General features: G+C 36.6%; 3 protein-coding genes and 1 long non-coding RNA gene across 4 annotated transcripts; 1 reads left to right on the plus strand and 3 right to left on the minus strand.

Annotated features, from left to right (window-relative positions):
* Positions 1–454: 454 nt before the first annotated feature.
* Positions 455–2,874, minus strand: LOC133851927 (uncharacterized). The gene is made up of 3 exons (XM_062288558.1): positions 2,636–2,874; positions 939–1,062; positions 455–852 (listed from the first exon to the last, which is right to left on the minus strand). The coding sequence occupies exons 2-3, from the start codon at positions 1,047–1,049 to the stop codon at positions 526–528; spliced, it is 438 nt and encodes a 145-aa protein (XP_062144542.1). The 5' UTR covers positions 1,050–1,062; positions 2,636–2,874; the 3' UTR covers positions 455–525.
* Positions 2,875–8,423: 5,549 nt separating this feature from the next.
* On the plus strand, positions 8,424–9,730 carry LOC133883068 (uncharacterized). The gene is made up of 2 exons (XR_009902810.1): positions 8,424–8,617; positions 9,533–9,730. It is a non-coding gene; the product is annotated as an uncharacterized LOC133883068 (long non-coding RNA).
* Positions 9,731–12,064: 2,334 nt separating this feature from the next.
* Positions 12,065–14,981, minus strand: LOC133852244 (uncharacterized). The gene is made up of 7 exons (XM_062288957.1): positions 14,157–14,981; positions 13,735–13,979; positions 13,401–13,634; positions 13,199–13,291; positions 12,983–13,084; positions 12,470–12,890; positions 12,065–12,362 (listed from the first exon to the last, which is right to left on the minus strand). The coding sequence occupies exons 1-7, from the start codon at positions 14,773–14,775 to the stop codon at positions 12,190–12,192; spliced, it is 1,887 nt and encodes a 628-aa protein (XP_062144941.1). The 5' UTR covers positions 14,776–14,981; the 3' UTR covers positions 12,065–12,189.
* Positions 14,982–15,027: 46 nt separating this feature from the next.
* Positions 15,028–17,027, minus strand: LOC133852365 (uncharacterized). The gene is made up of 5 exons (XM_062289107.1): positions 16,527–17,027; positions 16,177–16,434; positions 15,986–16,091; positions 15,244–15,890; positions 15,028–15,066 (listed from the first exon to the last, which is right to left on the minus strand). The coding sequence occupies exons 1-4, from the start codon at positions 17,024–17,026 to the stop codon at positions 15,258–15,260; spliced, it is 1,497 nt and encodes a 498-aa protein (XP_062145091.1). The 5' UTR covers position 17,027; the 3' UTR covers positions 15,028–15,066; positions 15,244–15,257.
* Positions 17,028–17,444: the final 417 nt, after the last annotated feature.

The following is a 17,444-nucleotide window of genomic DNA, read 5'->3' on the forward strand; positions in this document are numbered from 1 at the left end:
TTGTATCCCTATTTAAAACTTTTATGAAAACCAAAACAACTGAAACACTGAAGAAGCTTCTTACAACCTCTTTCTTGCAATTATGATTGCAAACCATATTTTGGCAAAACTGCCTGCCATAAGGTTCACAAAATTTGGATCTCTAATACGGGCAGAACTATAGTGGCCCACCTGTGGTAGATAGTGTAACATGAATAAAAATACCTCTATAAATATCTCATACTAACAACGTAATACAAATACACATACATACATACACACTCACATACATAGTTCGAATGGTTCAATTCCTAAATTGGGTGCTCCCAAGACTACATGAAAGGGTACAATTCTTAATGTCATCTTAAGATCATCTTACTACCACTGATCCGCTATACGTTTACAACTTTTGTACAACACTAGTACAATTCTAACAACATTTTTTAAGATCAACCATTAGATATTTAGGACCTCCTTGTAAGAAAACAGATCAAATAGATAATTTGAAAAGAAGTTGTTGCAGTTGTGTCAAGAGTTATACAACAATCATTTCTTAACATAAAATAACATAAGCAAAATAACAATAACTAAGGCAATCTGGTACATCTTCTCTCTAGATTTGTACATCTTCTCCCTAAATTTGTACAATTTCTCCCTAGTTTGGTACAACTCTAACGCCCTAGCCCGGAATTGGGCAAATTGACCCTCCATATTCGCCTTGTATGTTGCCAATTCTATTTCCATCAATTTTTCAACTCTATCAATTTCAGCCCACATTCCCTCTTCTTTGTCCTTCAGCCCCTCCACCAATCTTTTTCCATAAGGGCACATTTCGGGCTCAGCCCAATCAAAAAAATCAGAATCACTAGGTTTCTACATGATAAATTAAAAATAAAATAATTGTCACAAATTACCAACCATAAAAGAAAAACAAAAGATAAATAAATTTCAAAAATTACCTCCTGGTTAACACAGCCATGAAAATTGGCATTTGTCGAGTCTCTTAAAACAGCAGGAACTCCACAGTGGCATAATGGAGGTCCACTAGATGCATCACTATTTGCAGACATTATTATCTTAAATCTATCCAAAAGAGAACAAAAAGTTAGGTATCATTACTCAACCCTAATATCCACCCAAACAACATCACAAGAACTCAAATGCACCGGTCCAAAAAACCCATTTTAACATATCTCCTTTGAGACTAAGTTCTAAAAAGGCCAACACACATAATATGTAAACCATGCGCTATAATAACAGAAGAAAGACGGGCAGATTACGTTATATAAATCAAATGCATGATATGTGTCATAACAAGCATTGGATATACAGATTATCCTTGCAAAGCTCTTACTTATCAAAAAAAAATCATCCTTGCAAAGCTCTTATACATAGACAAACATTCAAAGTAGAAAACCAAAGGGTGGAATTGATTAACCAAAAGAAGGTCCCACATAAACTAATTCCAATTATGTAGTCATCAAAATAGCTCGGTTTAATGTTGTCCTTCAAGGAGAAATCAAACACTAAAGCTTCTATTTTTAAGTATCTCCCAGTACGTCCAGCCTAAACAAACAAAACTTCTGGGGAATGATGCTAGCAGTTTCATTATCGATCGAAGATTTACACTCAGATTTGAGAAATTCAAAACTAGAACACTCCATTTGCCTCAATTTCAGTAGCAAGAAGAGCAAAATCCCGCACCCAAAGCAGCACTAGACCCTGTCAAAGAAAACGCTGCACAGAGCAACATCACGAAGGACTCTTCCTTTGTGTTCATATCCCTACAAGCCATAGCCAACTCAATCCCAGCAAAAAGCAAAAGCACCCCAAAAATTCCAATCGGATTGTTATGGGCCTCGATAGGTAAATTGTAAAGAAAGAATAATAAAAACAGCTTTGACACTTCAAGGGCCAATCCCTCCTCACGGCTGTTCTGATGCATTCTACTGAAACGTCCTTCTTGGTTCTTATCTCAACCAAACCCCGGACGTCCATTAATGGCTAATTGGCTTTGGACACAATGAATTCATCACGTAACATGGACGCATGAAGTAAGCCTTCACAGCCAGGCTCGTAAAACGGATACCGACTCAAAAATCCTCGCAAACGAATTCCCAAACACCAATCCAAGAACCAACTTCCCTGACCCCAGGAAAATCAGACACACGGCTCCTGCCCCCAAACCAGTACTGCCCTGCAAGCCCACCAGCACCCAACAAAGTTCATAATCCCAGCACTGACCGAAACCTTCGTCGCCGATGCCTCACGGTCAAGAATCCGAAATTTCAACCCAAAAACAAAACTACAAAACTAAACCGAAACAGAATGACCCAACCACTAGAGAGAAAAATCAAACCTCCAACAACAGCCACACCCATCGAGAATCCAACCCCACAAGAAAATCGAATACCAAAACTAACTAATTTTTAATACAGATTTCACAGAGAGGAAACTAAGCAAAATATTCTAAACAAGCTGATTCGAAGATTCAGAAAACAAAATGAAATGAAATAAGTTCCAACTATGGCCAAAGGCTCGCAAGTCAATTCCAAGCAACAACAACAACAACAAAAAATCGAAACTGGTTCTGTAACCAAACACGGTGTAGGGAAATTAGACAGAGGAAATCAAAAGGACAAGAGGGAAACGTTACCCCTGTAGAGGGTGGGTCTTCGGTTGCCAGTTGGCTTTAGGTGGTGCCGGTTGTTCGTCTGTAGATGGTGGGTCGTTGAACAGTCGGATTGAGGAGCTCTCAGATGGCCGATTTTGGGTGTAGGGAGGAAAGGCGTAGCACGGGGTGTCGGGGTGGCAAGGGAGGTCTGAAGATGGAGAACGGCTTCACAGCTTCACTCTCTGGTTATTGGCGTCGTACGGCCGTGATTATTTATTATTTACAATCCGTTTAGATTTGCCTTCAGTTTTAAAAGCGTGATTTTAAAAAATGTAGTTAAATATTTAATAAAATTATAATTGAACTTGAAAATTTGAGGTTAAATATATTATACATTTTTATGATTTAAAATTTTTATTTTATTTTTTAATTTTATCATAGGAGGTATTTGTATTATAAAAGAAGATCGAAATGGTATTTTCATTTATTAATTTTTTCAAAACTAAAGTTTTACTATATTATTTTACACGTGTCAGTTTATCTATGCAACAACTGTCTCAGAACTAATATGACATGGCTATTATATATATTTTTTATTTTAAAAATTAAAAATAAATAAATAAATGTAAGAGCCGTAAACATATCATCATTTCTCTTTGAGGAGTGCTACACATCCCAAATTTTTTTCCCAAAATTTGGTTCCCAAATGATGTGTTACAATCTCATGTGATTTATCATTTTGGGATTTGTGTCATCATCTCATGGGATGATGACACATCATTTGGGAACCACTTTTTGGGATAAAAAGTTGGGAACTAGAGCATTTCCCTTTCTCTTTACCTAATTTCAACCATTTTAACTTTTTTTTTTTTTTTTTTTTAAAAGGACAGATTTTGGTCTGCTGTCAAAGATTTGCTTCAGAAAAATGGATCTTCTTGACCAACCTAGAAATCAAAAGGACAGATTTTGGAGGAGACCAGTGAGACTGTAAGCGATAGTACAACACTTTCACAAACTATTCTAATTTTTTTTTTTATATATAAATTAAATTAAAAATATTATATATTTATTTATATAACATTAATTATTTTTTAATAAAAAAATATAAGAATACATAATATTTTTATTTTTTCTTCCAAAAAAATTTAAATTTTTTTCTATTTTATATTTCATCAATAAAATCTTAATACTATTCAATCAAAAATTCCACTATAAAGTTGGTTCAAATTTTGGTTCTTTTTTTAAAAAAAAACTTTAAAAAAACAGATCCAAGAGGCTGCTCTCTCCTCTTCTTTCATTCTCTTTCTACTCTCCGCTACTACTCTCTCTCTCTCGTTTTAATTTTTACTTTTGTTTATAAGTGTTCTTTGACCAAATCAGCAATTCTAACATCTTCGTTATGTATCCATCTACTTTCGTATTGTGTCATTCATATCATTCATGACTATTGTTGTTGTTTGGTGATTATGTTTTTTATTTGAATAAGAGTTTTCTTTTCCATAGATCTGTCGTTATGGACGATCTATAAGATGAAGGTTAGTCAGGTGTGAGGGGTTATGTCTCACGGCCTGAATAGTTCGGTGTGAGGGGTTATCTCTCACAACCTAGATAGTTCACTGTGAGAAGTTATTTCTCACGGCCGGTTTAAGTAAATTTTTCTAGGATATTTGACTACCTTTGTCTTAAATTTAGTCTGCTCAGAACAAATATGCTCTTTAATTATTTTTGTACATTGATTAGCGGAAGATGAAAGTTATAGATAACACTTAAGAATTTTGTTTGAATCTATGACTTTATAACTTTATAACATATGTTTATAATTTTGCAGAACTTTATATTTTATGATATAAAAATTTTATACTCGTAATTTTTAATCGATAAAATACTCGTATGTTTTGTAAAACAAAAAAAAAAAAAAAAATTGAATCTTTTAGCGTTTGCTGCAGAAAATCAAAGACAGATTTTGGTCAAAAGAGTATATGAGAAATATAATGGCGATGGGACCTTTGTAGACAAATAAATTCTTAATATATTTATTGAATTAAAAAATAAATATACTTGTATTTGAGTTTGAGTTTTAAATATATTAATTGTTTTTTGTTAGCCCCAAAAATAAATAATTTTTAGTCCCAGTATTTTTTTGCAAATTAAAAATTGGGTAAATGTATCATAAATAATTGAGTTAATAGGAGATTTGAAATTATTTTTTCACCTTTTTTAAAAGAAAAGATTGTATAATTAATTTCTCTGGTTAATCTAAATTATAAATCACTTTATTTAGTATGAAAATTAATTTAAAGATTCTTGTGGATGGCTAAATTTACATGATTCAAATTTTATTAAAAATTTTAAAAAATTTCATTAGACGCAATGTCTAACACTAATAAAATAATCGCTTGTTATTTTATATATATATATATATATATATATATATATATATATATATATATATATATATATATATATATATATTTAATAATATTTGTAGAGCCTCATATATATATATTTTTAATAATATTTGTAGAGCCTCACCCAGTATGCTACTGCTGCAGGTGAATGATATATTGACCGGCAGTAAAAGATTTGCTTCAAAAAAAATTAAAAAAAAAAATGATCATGTTGACCAACTGAGAAATCAAAAGGACAGATTTTGGTTCAGAGTACCGAGAGAGAGAGAGAGAGAGAGAGTCAGAGTTTGGTTCAGATTTTTGTTCTTTTAACGTGCTGCAGAAAAATCAAAGGACGGATTTTAGCAGAGAATATGAGAATAAAGATTTGATATGTTTATAAATTTTGTATAATTTTTTTGTACAATTTTAATTTTTTTAAATTAATTATTAAATTTGTTTTTCTAAATATGGCTTCTACCTATCTAATAATTTGATTTTTTTTTTAAAAAAAATATCTATTGAATATATACAATATTTATATATAAGTTGTAAACTTATCACAATTCATAAAGTTCTGATTGAAATATCATGGCGATGGGACAGGTGTAGAGAAAGAAATCTTAATATATTTATTAAAATAAAAAACAAATAGACTTGTATTTGAGTTTTTCATTTTAAATATATAATTCTTTTAATTAGTTCGAGTATTTAACGAGACTACCACGCGATTTTGTTGGATCCTTTTTTTTTTCCTACAAATTTAAAAATTACGGGATGCCATTTAATGATGGATAAGGTTAAAAGAATTTCTTTAAAATTAATTTATAAAATTATTATATGTCCCTTAAATAAATAAGAAGTAATTTTTTTTTTAATAATATTAAAAGAATCGAAAGAAATTCTACTATAAATGCCATCCCCTTGCCCCATTTTTTCTTTTTCTTTTTTTTTTTTAAAAAAATAAGTATATTTATTTATATTTTAATAAATTTATATTATTTTATTAAGATGTGCATATCAGCGCCACGTGTCGCCAATAAGATGGCGACACGTGGCACTGACGTGGTATTTGACGAAATCTGTTAAAAATTTTAACAGAATTTGACGTCAGTGATCAATTTGTAATTATTGCATAACACAAGGATCTCTCATGCACTTTTTAAACCATAGGGAGTGAAAAATAATTATGACATACCACAGGGACCAGCGGTGCAATTATCCCATTAATTTACTAACTCAATTGGTCTAGCTAGAAATACCTCGAGTTTTTTTTTTTTTTTTTGGCCTATTGAAAAAATATTGTGACGTAACTATGGTAAAAGAGGGTCTTGAGATGAACAGACGTAGCAGGAAGTTCGAAAAAAAAAAATAACACAGAAATAGCAAAAATAATTGGAGAAGGTTGGTGAAATGGAAGATAAGTAATGCTCCGTTTGTTTCGGCGTAAAATGATTTCTGAAAAACGATTTCGGCATTTTCCGGTGTTTGGTAGGGGCGAAAATAATAGTCAACCGGAAAATGATTTCTGTTTGACCAAAAATACTTAGTAAATTTCGGAAAATGATTTATGCTTTTTAAAAGCGTAAATCAATTTCCGAAGACGCCAGACGCAGTCGATCTATTTTAAACGGAACAGTCGACCTTCACGTTTAAGCAGCCGACCACCATCAAAATATTGCCGGTATCGGAATCCAACATCCGGTTAATGTCGCTGGAATCTGGCGACGGAATCTGGCCACCTTCGCCGGAATCCGGTCAGCCAGATTCCAGCGACCAATCTGACCGGAATTCGGCCAGCCTGCCGGGATCCGGCCTCTCTGGCCAGATCTGGCCAGATGGCGGAATCTGGCCTTTTGTGCCGGAATCCGGCCACTTTCGCTGGAATCCGGCTATCCCAGATTCCAACGAAACTGTTCGGATTCCGGCCTTTATCTCGAATTCTGGCTATATTGGCCGAAATCAAGTAAAAATAGTCAGAATCTTGTCGGTCAGTGACCGAATCTCGTCATCGATGATTTTTATATTATTTTACATTAATATTTTTATGTTGTGAATAAAAATTGTTTTTTATAAGTTAATATGACTGAATAAAAATATAAAAAAATATTTGCGATTTTTCGTACGTGCCAAACACCGGAAAATGCTTTCGACGGAAAATGGTATTCTGAAAAATAACTTCCCTGAAACTATTTTACGACGGAAACCATTTTACGTCGAAACAAACGGAGCATAAAATGGTCAAAAACTACTTTTTTACTAGTTATAATAGTTAAAAGTTAAATTTTTTTTTTTAATTCACCCCGCTAGTCTCACCATTTTAACTATTTACTATCACTATTCTATTTAAATAATATTTTTTTAATGATTTCTTTATTATTTTTGTATTTAATCTTTTTGAATTTTTGTATTTTTCTAACGGCCATATTTTTTAATATTTGTCTTGTTCTAATTGTCATATTTTTAAAATTTTGTATTGTATTACATTACATTATTATTTAATATATTTAAAATTGTGAATACAAAAAAAAAATTGTTTTTTAAAATTATGTTTAGATGGTTTAGAGAACCCGAGACAAAATTGAAAAAAGTTTGGTAAAACTTGAGTAGAATTTGAATTAAAAAACCTACGCAAGCATGTTTTTAAAAACATTTTTTAAAAAAATTGTCACCAAAACATGCCCCTTCAATTCTTAATATATGAAGAAGAAATTTGTATGTCACTGGATATCTAAAGTGCGGAAATATGGTAGTTTAAGAGAAAACAAATACACTGTTTGCCTAAAACTGTAATACCCCGTATTTTTTTAAAATATGAATATTTATGAAAATAAATATTCATTTACTAATGAACCTTTATTGTTTTAGTTTAATAAAAGTTTAAACGGACCTTAAATTTTAGAATAATGAAAATAGGGTCAAACGAACTCCGTTTTGGTTGATTCAAAATCCAAAACGCTTGTCTCGAAGTCTTTTAGCTACCCTCCGAATTTCATAATTTTTGAATTTCATTAAGGATACGAAATCAGCCGTGCAAAATAATACCCCTGTTATGGACGAAAACTGATTTCTAACAATTGTGGGCCAATTTTATTTCTTTATAAATTCATGAATCTAGCACAGCCCATATGAAGCAATATACATCAGCCCACATGTTTTAAAAACCCAGCCAGCCTTCACCTTCACGAGATGCCCAACCCACATATACATGATAAACAGTTTACACGCCTTAATTTAATACAAAGAGGACCTCAGCATATGACGTTGCCTTATCCCTTCGCTGTGGTCACCCAACGCCACGTGCAGCTCTCCCAATCTGCCATGTTTCATCACAACTTGCTGCCCAAGTTGCAGCCCCAGCCGTTGGATGAGTGTGATCCATGCAATCTCCACCATTGAAGCTAATATATATTGAGGTGCAGCCCTTTCGATCACTTGCACTTCTTCTTCACTGTTTCTCTACAGAAACTGGAACTCCTCTCTCTCTCTGGTTCGTTCATTTCTGTACACAGCAGCAACTCTCTTCTCTCAATTTCCAGGAACAGAAAATAGAAGTCTCCCCCTCACTCTCCTTCGGTCCACCGAGAAAAGAAGAAAATAGGTGAAAGCTCGACCTTGATGCTAATGGCTAGTCCAGGTAAGGGAAACACTACTTCAAAACCCCGGCAAAGTTTTAATAAAACTTTTTTTTAAAAGAAAAAGTTGGGGATTTTCTAAATTCTTTAAACTCTTTTAATATTACTTGTCTTTTTATATCACCATTATAATAATGCTCTTGTCATATGATGTGATTGGAATCTCATGTAATCATACTTCGTTTATATTTGATACATGTAAAATCATAGTTTTCAAAGTATGTGCACCATATGAATAAAGTTGATGATATCATAGTATATGTGTTACATATGCACCATATGATCAAAGGATGTCATCATAGTATATGTTATGAATCATAGTTTTCAAAGGCATATATTACATATGAGCAAAGGTTGATTTCATAGTACATGTTTCACGTGCACACAGTTTTACCCCCGCGGCACCATGTCATGGATATCCGGATTCCACAGTTTCATAGTTTCATAGGGTAGCATGGCAAACACACAGAAGCACGAAAGTGTGTGCTACCAGCCGGGGTGGCCTTCACCTAAGGAAGTTCCCAACCCGGTACGGCTCTCCCCTGTGACGACAGGATGGGCTCATAGTCGTCTTTTGAGACGAGCCAAACGAGCGCCACTCATGGTTAATTAGCGGATATTGGACCAAGGGTGGATAAAACTTACACATTGGATTGTTGTACATTTAATCTAATTGCATTCTCTCTATCTGATTTTTATCTTGAATTCTATCCTGGTTTTAAGGGAGGTTAAAACTTACACGTAGCATAAATGATTCATGCACCATTCTACAATTGTATGTCATTTAACTGTTTCTTTATTTGCTAAATTATTTGAATTCTATTTAGAATTCCTGAAAAGAAAATTACACTTTTGTTATTGTGTTTTCCTTACTGAGTTGTCAAACTCACCCTTTTTTTTTCCCCCAATCTTTTCAGATGATACTGTAGACCAAAGTCTTTTCTTTATGGATGTCATAGACCCTACCCCTAAGAGCAATAGATCGATAAAGATCGGTCTAACTTTTGTATTGTACATATTTATTTTGAATTCCTAGAAATGAGATGTAATAATTAAAGAACTACTATGTATATATTCTTATAATGAAATATAGCCATGTGCTATTCCTGGGAAAATGTGTATATGTTTTAAATTATAGAGATGTTTTATAGCTCAAGTTCGCGTTTCCCTTATATCCCAAAACGGGGGCGTGACAAAAACATTGTAGAATGAAACAGAGTTATGCGTGAGAAAAAAAAAATGAGAGAGAAATGACCAAATTTTTATAGTTTTTTAATGGTTTGGTAAGTAAACAATACTTATTATTGTTGGTGAGTACTGTTCACGAACCAAATTTTTTTTTTATAATAATGAAGCTGTTGGAGAATATTTTTGCGTGTTTTCATCAAATTGCCTCACCAAAATAGCTTTTTAGCTATTTCGACAGTCATTTAATGCTTAAAAAGCACACAAAAATTTAAAAGCATTCATGCAAGCACAACTACCAAATTTTAATGCTTTTCAAGCATTATAAGTTGGACTATTATTATATGCTACGTCTATGTCTACACGACTATTAGGATTAGGATATTTTAAAGGGAAAATTATATCGTTGGTCCCTGTGGTATGCCATAATTATTTTTTATTCCCTATGGTTTAAAAAGTTCATGAGAGATCCCTGTGGTATGTAATAATTACAAATTGATCCCTGACGTCAAATTCTGTTAAATTTTTAACAGATTCTGTCAAATGCCACGTCAGCGCCACGTGTCGTCATCTTATTGGTGGCACGTGGCGCTGACATGTCCAATCTTAATAAAAAAATAAAAATTTATTAAAAAATAAATAAAAATACTTATTTTTTTTAAAAAAATTAAAATTCAAAAACAAAAAAAAAAACAAAAAAAGAAAAGAAAAAGAAAAAACAAAAATGGGAAAGGGGTGGTGCGCGGCCACCCCCAGAGGCCGCCGAGGGTGGCTGGCGTGCGGCCACCCCTATGGGGGTGGCTGGGCCACCCCCTTTCCCTTTTTTGTTTTTTGTTTTTTTTTTTTAATTTTAATTTTTTTAAAAAAAATAAGTATTTTTATTTATTTTTTAATAAATTTTTATTTTTTTTTATTAAGATGGACACGTGTCGCAAATAAGATGGTGACACGTGTCGCTGACGTGTAGGGCTAACAGATTCCGTAAAAATTGTGGACGGAAAATCGACCCAGGGAGTAAAACGTAATTATTGCATACCACAGGGATCTCTCATGAACTTTTTAAACCATATGGAGTGAAAAATAATTATAGCATACCACCGGGACCAACGATGCAATTTTCCCTATTTTAAATTACAAAAGATTTTTTCTCCAGTTGCTGATTCTTTGCCACTCTTTATCTTTTATTTTTTGAAAAGTTTAAACTTTGGACCTTCCAACCAAGGCAGGTAAACTAAGGTAGGTATTATAACTCCCTCCCCTTCCCCTTCCCTTCCCTCCCCTTACTTTTACCTTTCCCAAAAAACATCAAATTCAAAACATTCTTTTCTTTTTTACTTTTTATATCACATCAATAATTTTTTATTATTATTTAAATAAAAAAATTCACTACAATACAAATTTTTTCCACTTTTCCATATAAATTCTTTCTACTTTATATCACATCAATCACTTTCTATTTTCACACAACAAAAAAATTCTCACAAAGGAAAGGGGAGGGGAAGGGGAGGGGATTACTAAACGGGGCCTATATCTGTTAATAGCTTGGATTCTAGATAAGGAGGTGATCTCTTATCTCTTTGCCTGGCTGGTATTCCCGTTGAAGAAAATAGATGTTTTACTCATGTTGAGCTTTTGCCCGAAGCCATTCACTACAAAAATGTATGCACTTTGACACGTGCATTTTGACACGTGTACAGTGCTGTACACGTGTCAAACATTTAGACACGTGCACTTTGACACGCGTAAGACGCGTGTCAAATGTGCACGACATTAAGTGTACAAGTTGACACGTGTATTGAGATACACGTGTCAAATTTGACACGTGTATCTCAATACACGTGTCAAAGTGTTTTGACACGTGTATTAAGATACACGTGTCAAACCGTTTGACACGAGTATTTTAAATACTCGTGTCAAAACACTTTGACACGTGTATTGAGATACACGTGTCAAATTTGACACGTGTATCTCAATACACGTGTCAACTTGTTTTGACACGTGTATTTAGATACACGTGTCAAATTGGTTATATTTTTTTAAAAAAAATCCAAATTGAATTTTTCATTTAAATAAAATTTTAATTTAATTATTTAATTGTATTTTTAAATTAAATTAAAAATACGATTAATTAATTAAATTAAAAATTTAATTAAATAAAAAACCCAATTTGGATTTTTTTTCTTCAATTTAGTTTTGGTATTGGTTATTTAAAATTATTTGGTATAATAATTTTAATAGTTATTTCAAATTTTATTATTTCCGACCACAAATAACAAAATATTGATTTTACAGAAAAACTACACAAAATAATATTACACAAATCATAAGTTAATAACGTATTCGTTAACTAAGCAAATATTTACACATAAAAATTAATTACACAAAATATCTACAAATCTGAAGGGCGTCCCTGCGAATGAGGAGGTACCGTCCCAGGCGTGTTATCGCCAACCGGCGATTGCTGAGCAAGGAATGGTGTAGCGGGCGAAGGTGTAGCGACAATGGAATGCTGGGTCAGCCGTCGTCCAACAGGCGACAACGTACCAACCGTTGTCGAATTACCTGCAAATCATATAGACAATTAAAGTATATAATATTACTTGCAAAATTAAAGGGGTAATTAAAATAAATTGAAAGTAATTTTTTCCTACACACAGTATAAATCATACCTGCAGATGCACTACTAACAGACGACGTACTACCTACGTGTGCAGGTGAAGGCGTACCAAGACATGGTGCTGATGCTCCCATGGAGGACATGAAGACCTCAACCTGTCGCAGGCGCTGCTCCAACAGGTCATTCCTCGCTCGCTCAGCCTGTAGCTCCGCTTGCATCTCTTCCATCTTCCGAGTGTTTTCGGCCCAATCCCGAGACGTGCCCTGAGATGGTCCCCCTTGTGACCGAGGCCTATATGAGAAACATGTCCCCCGAACAGGTGTGACGTTCGGCCCAACCTGCCGAACCCTCCCTGCATACTCAGGCCTCCCAACCGCCTGTTCGTAAGCGTCGTTCGGTGCCCAACGCACCGTGTCTGCGGAGACGCTTTGCGTGGCGGCTGGATCACTGGATAAACTCTGCGTCATCCTCTCCTGTACGTCGTCAACATGAACAAGTCATATATTGAATAATGACAAATCACACATAATTTTAAAAATAATAGTAAATTAAATCAGTAGCATACGCATAGGACCCGTGTACGTTCGTTCACGTGAGTGCCGTCCTTCCTTGTGTGGGTCTTCACGAACGACGCGGCGCGAGTGGGGGGCGTGCCAGATGTACATGTCTGTCGTCATGCAGTTGACATATATAAGAAACAGATAGCGATAAAAATAGTATAAATAAAAATAAAAACAATTATCAACAAATATATATAACATAAACATATATATTTTCATACCTCCTCGTGATTAAATCTGGCATAACTTTTAGATCCCGTACAATGAGGAAGGTCATTCTGCTCACGCAGCCTCTTCATCCGTTCAGAGGTTGCCTACGCATTTAACATGAAAATAAAAATGTAAGCATTGACACACTTAAATTAAAACTAAAATTAAATAAACTGTTATTAAAAAACCACAACATTTTCTTGGCTTACATACGATTTTTTGCTCACGGCACCAATCTCTCAGCAGGAACTCTACATCTTCTGCGTCATAGTTGCCAAAAAAATTGTCTGGCATTCTCGCACGGATAATCTCGGGCGTGTCACCGTCTCTAATACGTAGTTTGGTTTTGAACCTCGACTTCCACGAGCGGTGCTTACGGCCAATATCACATAAAGCCTCCTGTTGTGCCCTGCGCGCGTCTACTGATACAGGTACATAGAACTCCTCCTGCACATTCAACACATTTTTATAGGTTTAAAAACTTCAAGAAATACATTAATCTCAAGTTTAATTCAAATAAATAATTAAATTATATTCATAGACATACCATCAGCGCGTCCCACATTGCCTGCTTAATCTGCCTATTTACCTTCGCCCATTCGTCCCGCATGTGTATGTAGGACCCACTCCTGATCATCTTGCCCTCAGCCCGCCGAAATCGATTGCAGGCCCGTCCTACAGGTTGTATAGCAGCATTGTACTGCAATACAACCTTCTTACCCCTCGGGAGGACCCAGTTTCTCGCTGGGTCGTCAATCACCTCATAATAAATGGTCCCGTCTGGGTTGTACCCTAATGAAAGAAATATTCAACATTAATGTTAAAAATTTAATCATAAGATTAAAGAACATATATATATATATATAAACAATTTCTAATCAAATATTTATTTATTTAAAAACCAAAACAAAAAAAACAAAAATTTGGTAAGAGAATATGAGTTTTAAGGATGTCTAAATATGTACTTACCCATCAACCGAATCTGCTCAATCCGTATGTGCTGGGTCGCTGGGTCGCCCGCAACCTCCTCCCCAACCCCTCCGGCTTGTGGATTCTGCTGATCATCATCTGAATCCATATCCTGGGGACTACCGGGGGCCAACTGATCGGTACCCAACATCGCAACGTCCTCCTCATGGGTACTCTGGCTCCCCCCCACATCTGGCATCTGACTCTCACCGGAAAGTGGCATCTGACTCTCACCGGAAAGTGGCATCTGACTCTCACCGGAAAGTGGCATCTGGCTCTCACCAGATAAAGGCATCTGGCTCTCTACATGCCTCGGGCCCTGACTCGCCCCCGATGCTGGCATCCGTCTCGGCCCCGGGCCCTGACTCGCCCCCGATGCTGGCATCTGTCTCGGGCCCGGGCCCTGACTCGCCCCCGATGCTGGCATCTGTCTCGGCCCCAAAATCTGGCCAGGCATCGCCGCCTGTGCCGGTATCTGTCCCAACCCCATAGCCGGCATCTGCATCTCCCCGGTCTGTGACAGTGGAAATCCTACATCCTGCGTCTCACTATCAGGGTTACACGTCATAGGTCCACTATACGTATACGGAAAGTACGGCGCATAACCCTGTGACCCCATCCCTTCTCGCAGCCACCATCGATATGCGTTACCCGGTTGGGTGAACCCTATCTGAGATAATGTCGGCAGCTCCGACAATGGAGAGCTGCAAGGTCCAGCTGTGCTGCTCTGTCCGTGATCTGACGTGGGCACGGCCACCGTACCCGGCAACAATGGTCTATAAGGCCCGTCTGGGTGGTGTGGCCACGCTGCAGAATACAATGCCGTCGAAACAGTGGGCGTGGTCATGAGGGGCACGGGTGGGCTAGGTGCCCGATACGCATAATGAGGGGGTCTCTGGTCCATCAATACCTGCGAACAAATGCAGACAAATTAATTAGAATATGTTTTTTTAATATATTTTTAATGAACATACTAAAGAACAGCGAAATTTATACAATTAATAAAAATTTGTATTCAGTACAAGCGAATTGTACAAGCAATATATATATCAGTCAAGTGTATTGAGTTCAAGCTAATTATACTCACAACAAATACATCAATCATTGTATCACGGGAGCTTCAATAGGATCTACGTCGGGCCTGTCGTACTCGAATTCGTCATTCGTATCTGGTAGGTCAGCAGTGGCTAGTACGAGCGGTACGCACTCATGGTAGGTTGTACCATCCTCATTACTCCCATCCCCCTGTCCAACGTCGTACACGTTGCGCGGTTTGGTCCTAACCGCACAAACCCAATTTGGGTTCCTTCCATCTTCTACGTAGAATACTTGATCCACCTGAGATGTAAGCACGTACGGCTCGTCCTGAATCTGTTCTCCCCTGTGGACGAGGTGATTGAAGTTGACAAACACTAGGCCATACTCGTCTATTGTGAATCCTCTGTCCATTGTGGGGTCTGCCCAATTGCACTTAAATAAGACGTACGTAGTCCTGTCATAGTACTCGACCTCAAATATATCGGTTAACTGTCCGTAGTACGTTTCGCCTTCAACGGTAGGAACACAGACGCCGCTATTCTGAGTCCTCCTTCCCACATCATGAGCAAGCGTGCGAAATAATTTTCCATTTACCACGTACCTGTTGTACTTCACCGCTGTCTCCTTTAGCCCTCTACAACGCATAACCAACTTGTGGCCCAATTCCTCCCTACGTTGATCGTCCAGGCCATCGACCTATGTTTTAATTACAAATAGTAAACATCACATTGGGTTATAATCCTGAACCCGCATAAATTTATCCAATTTAAAATTTACAACTATTTCCTTACATATGCACGGTACCATTCGCAGAACTGCTCATGATGTTGTGCTTCAATAAGAGCCTCCGTAATGCGACCCCTAGTGCATGATCGCCTAAGCGCGTCTTTGTGCATCCTACATTCAGCGTATACAATTATGTAATAATTGTTATTAATACTTTTACTCGAATTCTGCTAAATATAAGGTTAGGACTACTTACGTCCGCAAATTGTGAAACTCTTCAGAGTTGAACACAATATAACGATGAATCTGGTGCATTATCAACCGGTTCATGGTAACACGCGTGCCCGCTCCCTTGGATCCATCAGGATTCCTCTGAGGTCTGTTGTGGAATGTTGGTGCGTTATTCAGATACCTTGAACAGAACGTTACCAGCTCGGTCGCTATGTACCCCTCCGCAATGCACCCCTCAGGAGCTGCTTTATTGCGCACATTATTTTTGAAATTCCCCAGACTCCTGGTTTAAACACATACACGACAATTTAATTGTCGTCAATTAGGATTACAATTAAATAAAAATATTTATTTACATATTACGCCGAATTTTACCTCTCTGCCGGGTACATCCATCTATACTGCACGGGTCCGCCTAGTCTACACTCGCGCACAAGATGCACAACCAAGTGGACCATGCTGGTAAAAAACCCTGGAGGGAATATCTGTTCTAGCTTGCACAAAGTGATACAGACGTCACCCTGCAGTCGGTCCATATCTTCTTGTGATAGCTTTGTTGAGCATATGCCTCTAAAAAATGCAGAAATCTCCACAAGAGGTCTAACCACTTTATCAGGCAATGACTTACGCAGTGCAATTGGAAGAAGCTGTTGCATCAGTATGTGGCTATCATGGCTCTTCAAGCCAGAAATTGTACGGTCCTTGAGCCGAACACATCGTGAAATGTTCGAAGCGTATCCGTCCGGGACCCTAACATTTCGAAGAACCTTCAGAAAATTTTCTTTGTCCTCTCTAGACATTGTGTGACAGGCAGCGGGAATATACGTTTTACCGTTGGCGGCCGTGAACGGATGCAACTTAGGTCTCAACCCCATTTCCTGCAAGTCCAACCGAGCTGCCAAGTTGTCCTTCGTTTTCCCTTTTATATCCAAAATAGTGCCAAGTATATTGTCCATGACATTTTTCTCTATGTGCATAACATCAAGATTGTGCCGAAGCAAATTGTCTTTCCAATACGGCAATCTGAAAAATATACTTTTCTTCTTCCATATAACATCGGAACTCCCTGCACCCTTCTTCCGCTTCTTCCGTTTCTTCTTCTTACCCGCGGTCTCATCTCCAAACGCAACTCCGTCCAACTGTTGGAGAACCTCGTATCCGCATGGCACAATCGGTGCGCTGGCAAATTCTTCGGTACCGTCAAATGTCCTCCTGTTAAGCCGCCACAGATGTTCAGGCGGCAGATATCTCCTGTGCCCCATATAGCAAAATTTGCACCCGTTCTTTAAGCGT

This window comes from Alnus glutinosa, chromosome 12 (assembly GCF_958979055.1).
Source record: "Alnus glutinosa chromosome 12, dhAlnGlut1.1, whole genome shotgun sequence".
In the NCBI taxonomy this organism is placed as follows: Eukaryota; Viridiplantae; Streptophyta; class Magnoliopsida; order Fagales; family Betulaceae; genus Alnus; species Alnus glutinosa.

Bases quoted from the DNA above. Each gene is read 5' to 3' on its own strand.
- LOC133851927 (XM_062288558.1), bottom strand. From the start codon at position 1,049: ATGTCTGCAAATAGTGATGCATCTAGTGGACCTCCATTATGCCACTGT. The intron at 853-938 runs GTAATTTTTGAA...TTTATCATGTAG, and splicing joins ATGGCTGTGTTAACCAGGAG to AAACCTAGTGATTCTGATTT.
- LOC133852244 (XM_062288957.1), bottom strand. From the start codon at position 14,775: ATGGGGTCACAGGGTTATGCGCCGTACTTTCCGTATACGTATAGTGGA. The intron at 13,635-13,734 runs GTATGTCTATGA...TTGAATGTGCAG, and splicing joins CAATGTGGGACGCGCTGATG to GAGGAGTTCTATGTACCTGT. The intron at 12,891-12,982 runs GTATGCTACTGA...GACGACGTACAG, and splicing joins AACGTACACGGGTCCTATGC to GAGAGGATGACGCAGAGTTT.
- LOC133852365 (XM_062289107.1), bottom strand. From the start codon at position 17,026: ATGGGGTTGAGACCTAAGTTGCATCCGTTCACGGCCGCCAACGGTAAA. The intron at 16,435-16,526 runs GTAAAATTCGGC...TGTTTAAACCAG, and splicing joins TGGATGTACCCGGCAGAGAG to GAGTCTGGGGAATTTCAAAA. The intron at 16,092-16,176 runs GTAAGTAGTCCT...CGCTGAATGTAG, and splicing joins GAGTTTCACAATTTGCGGAC to GATGCACAAAGACGCGCTTA.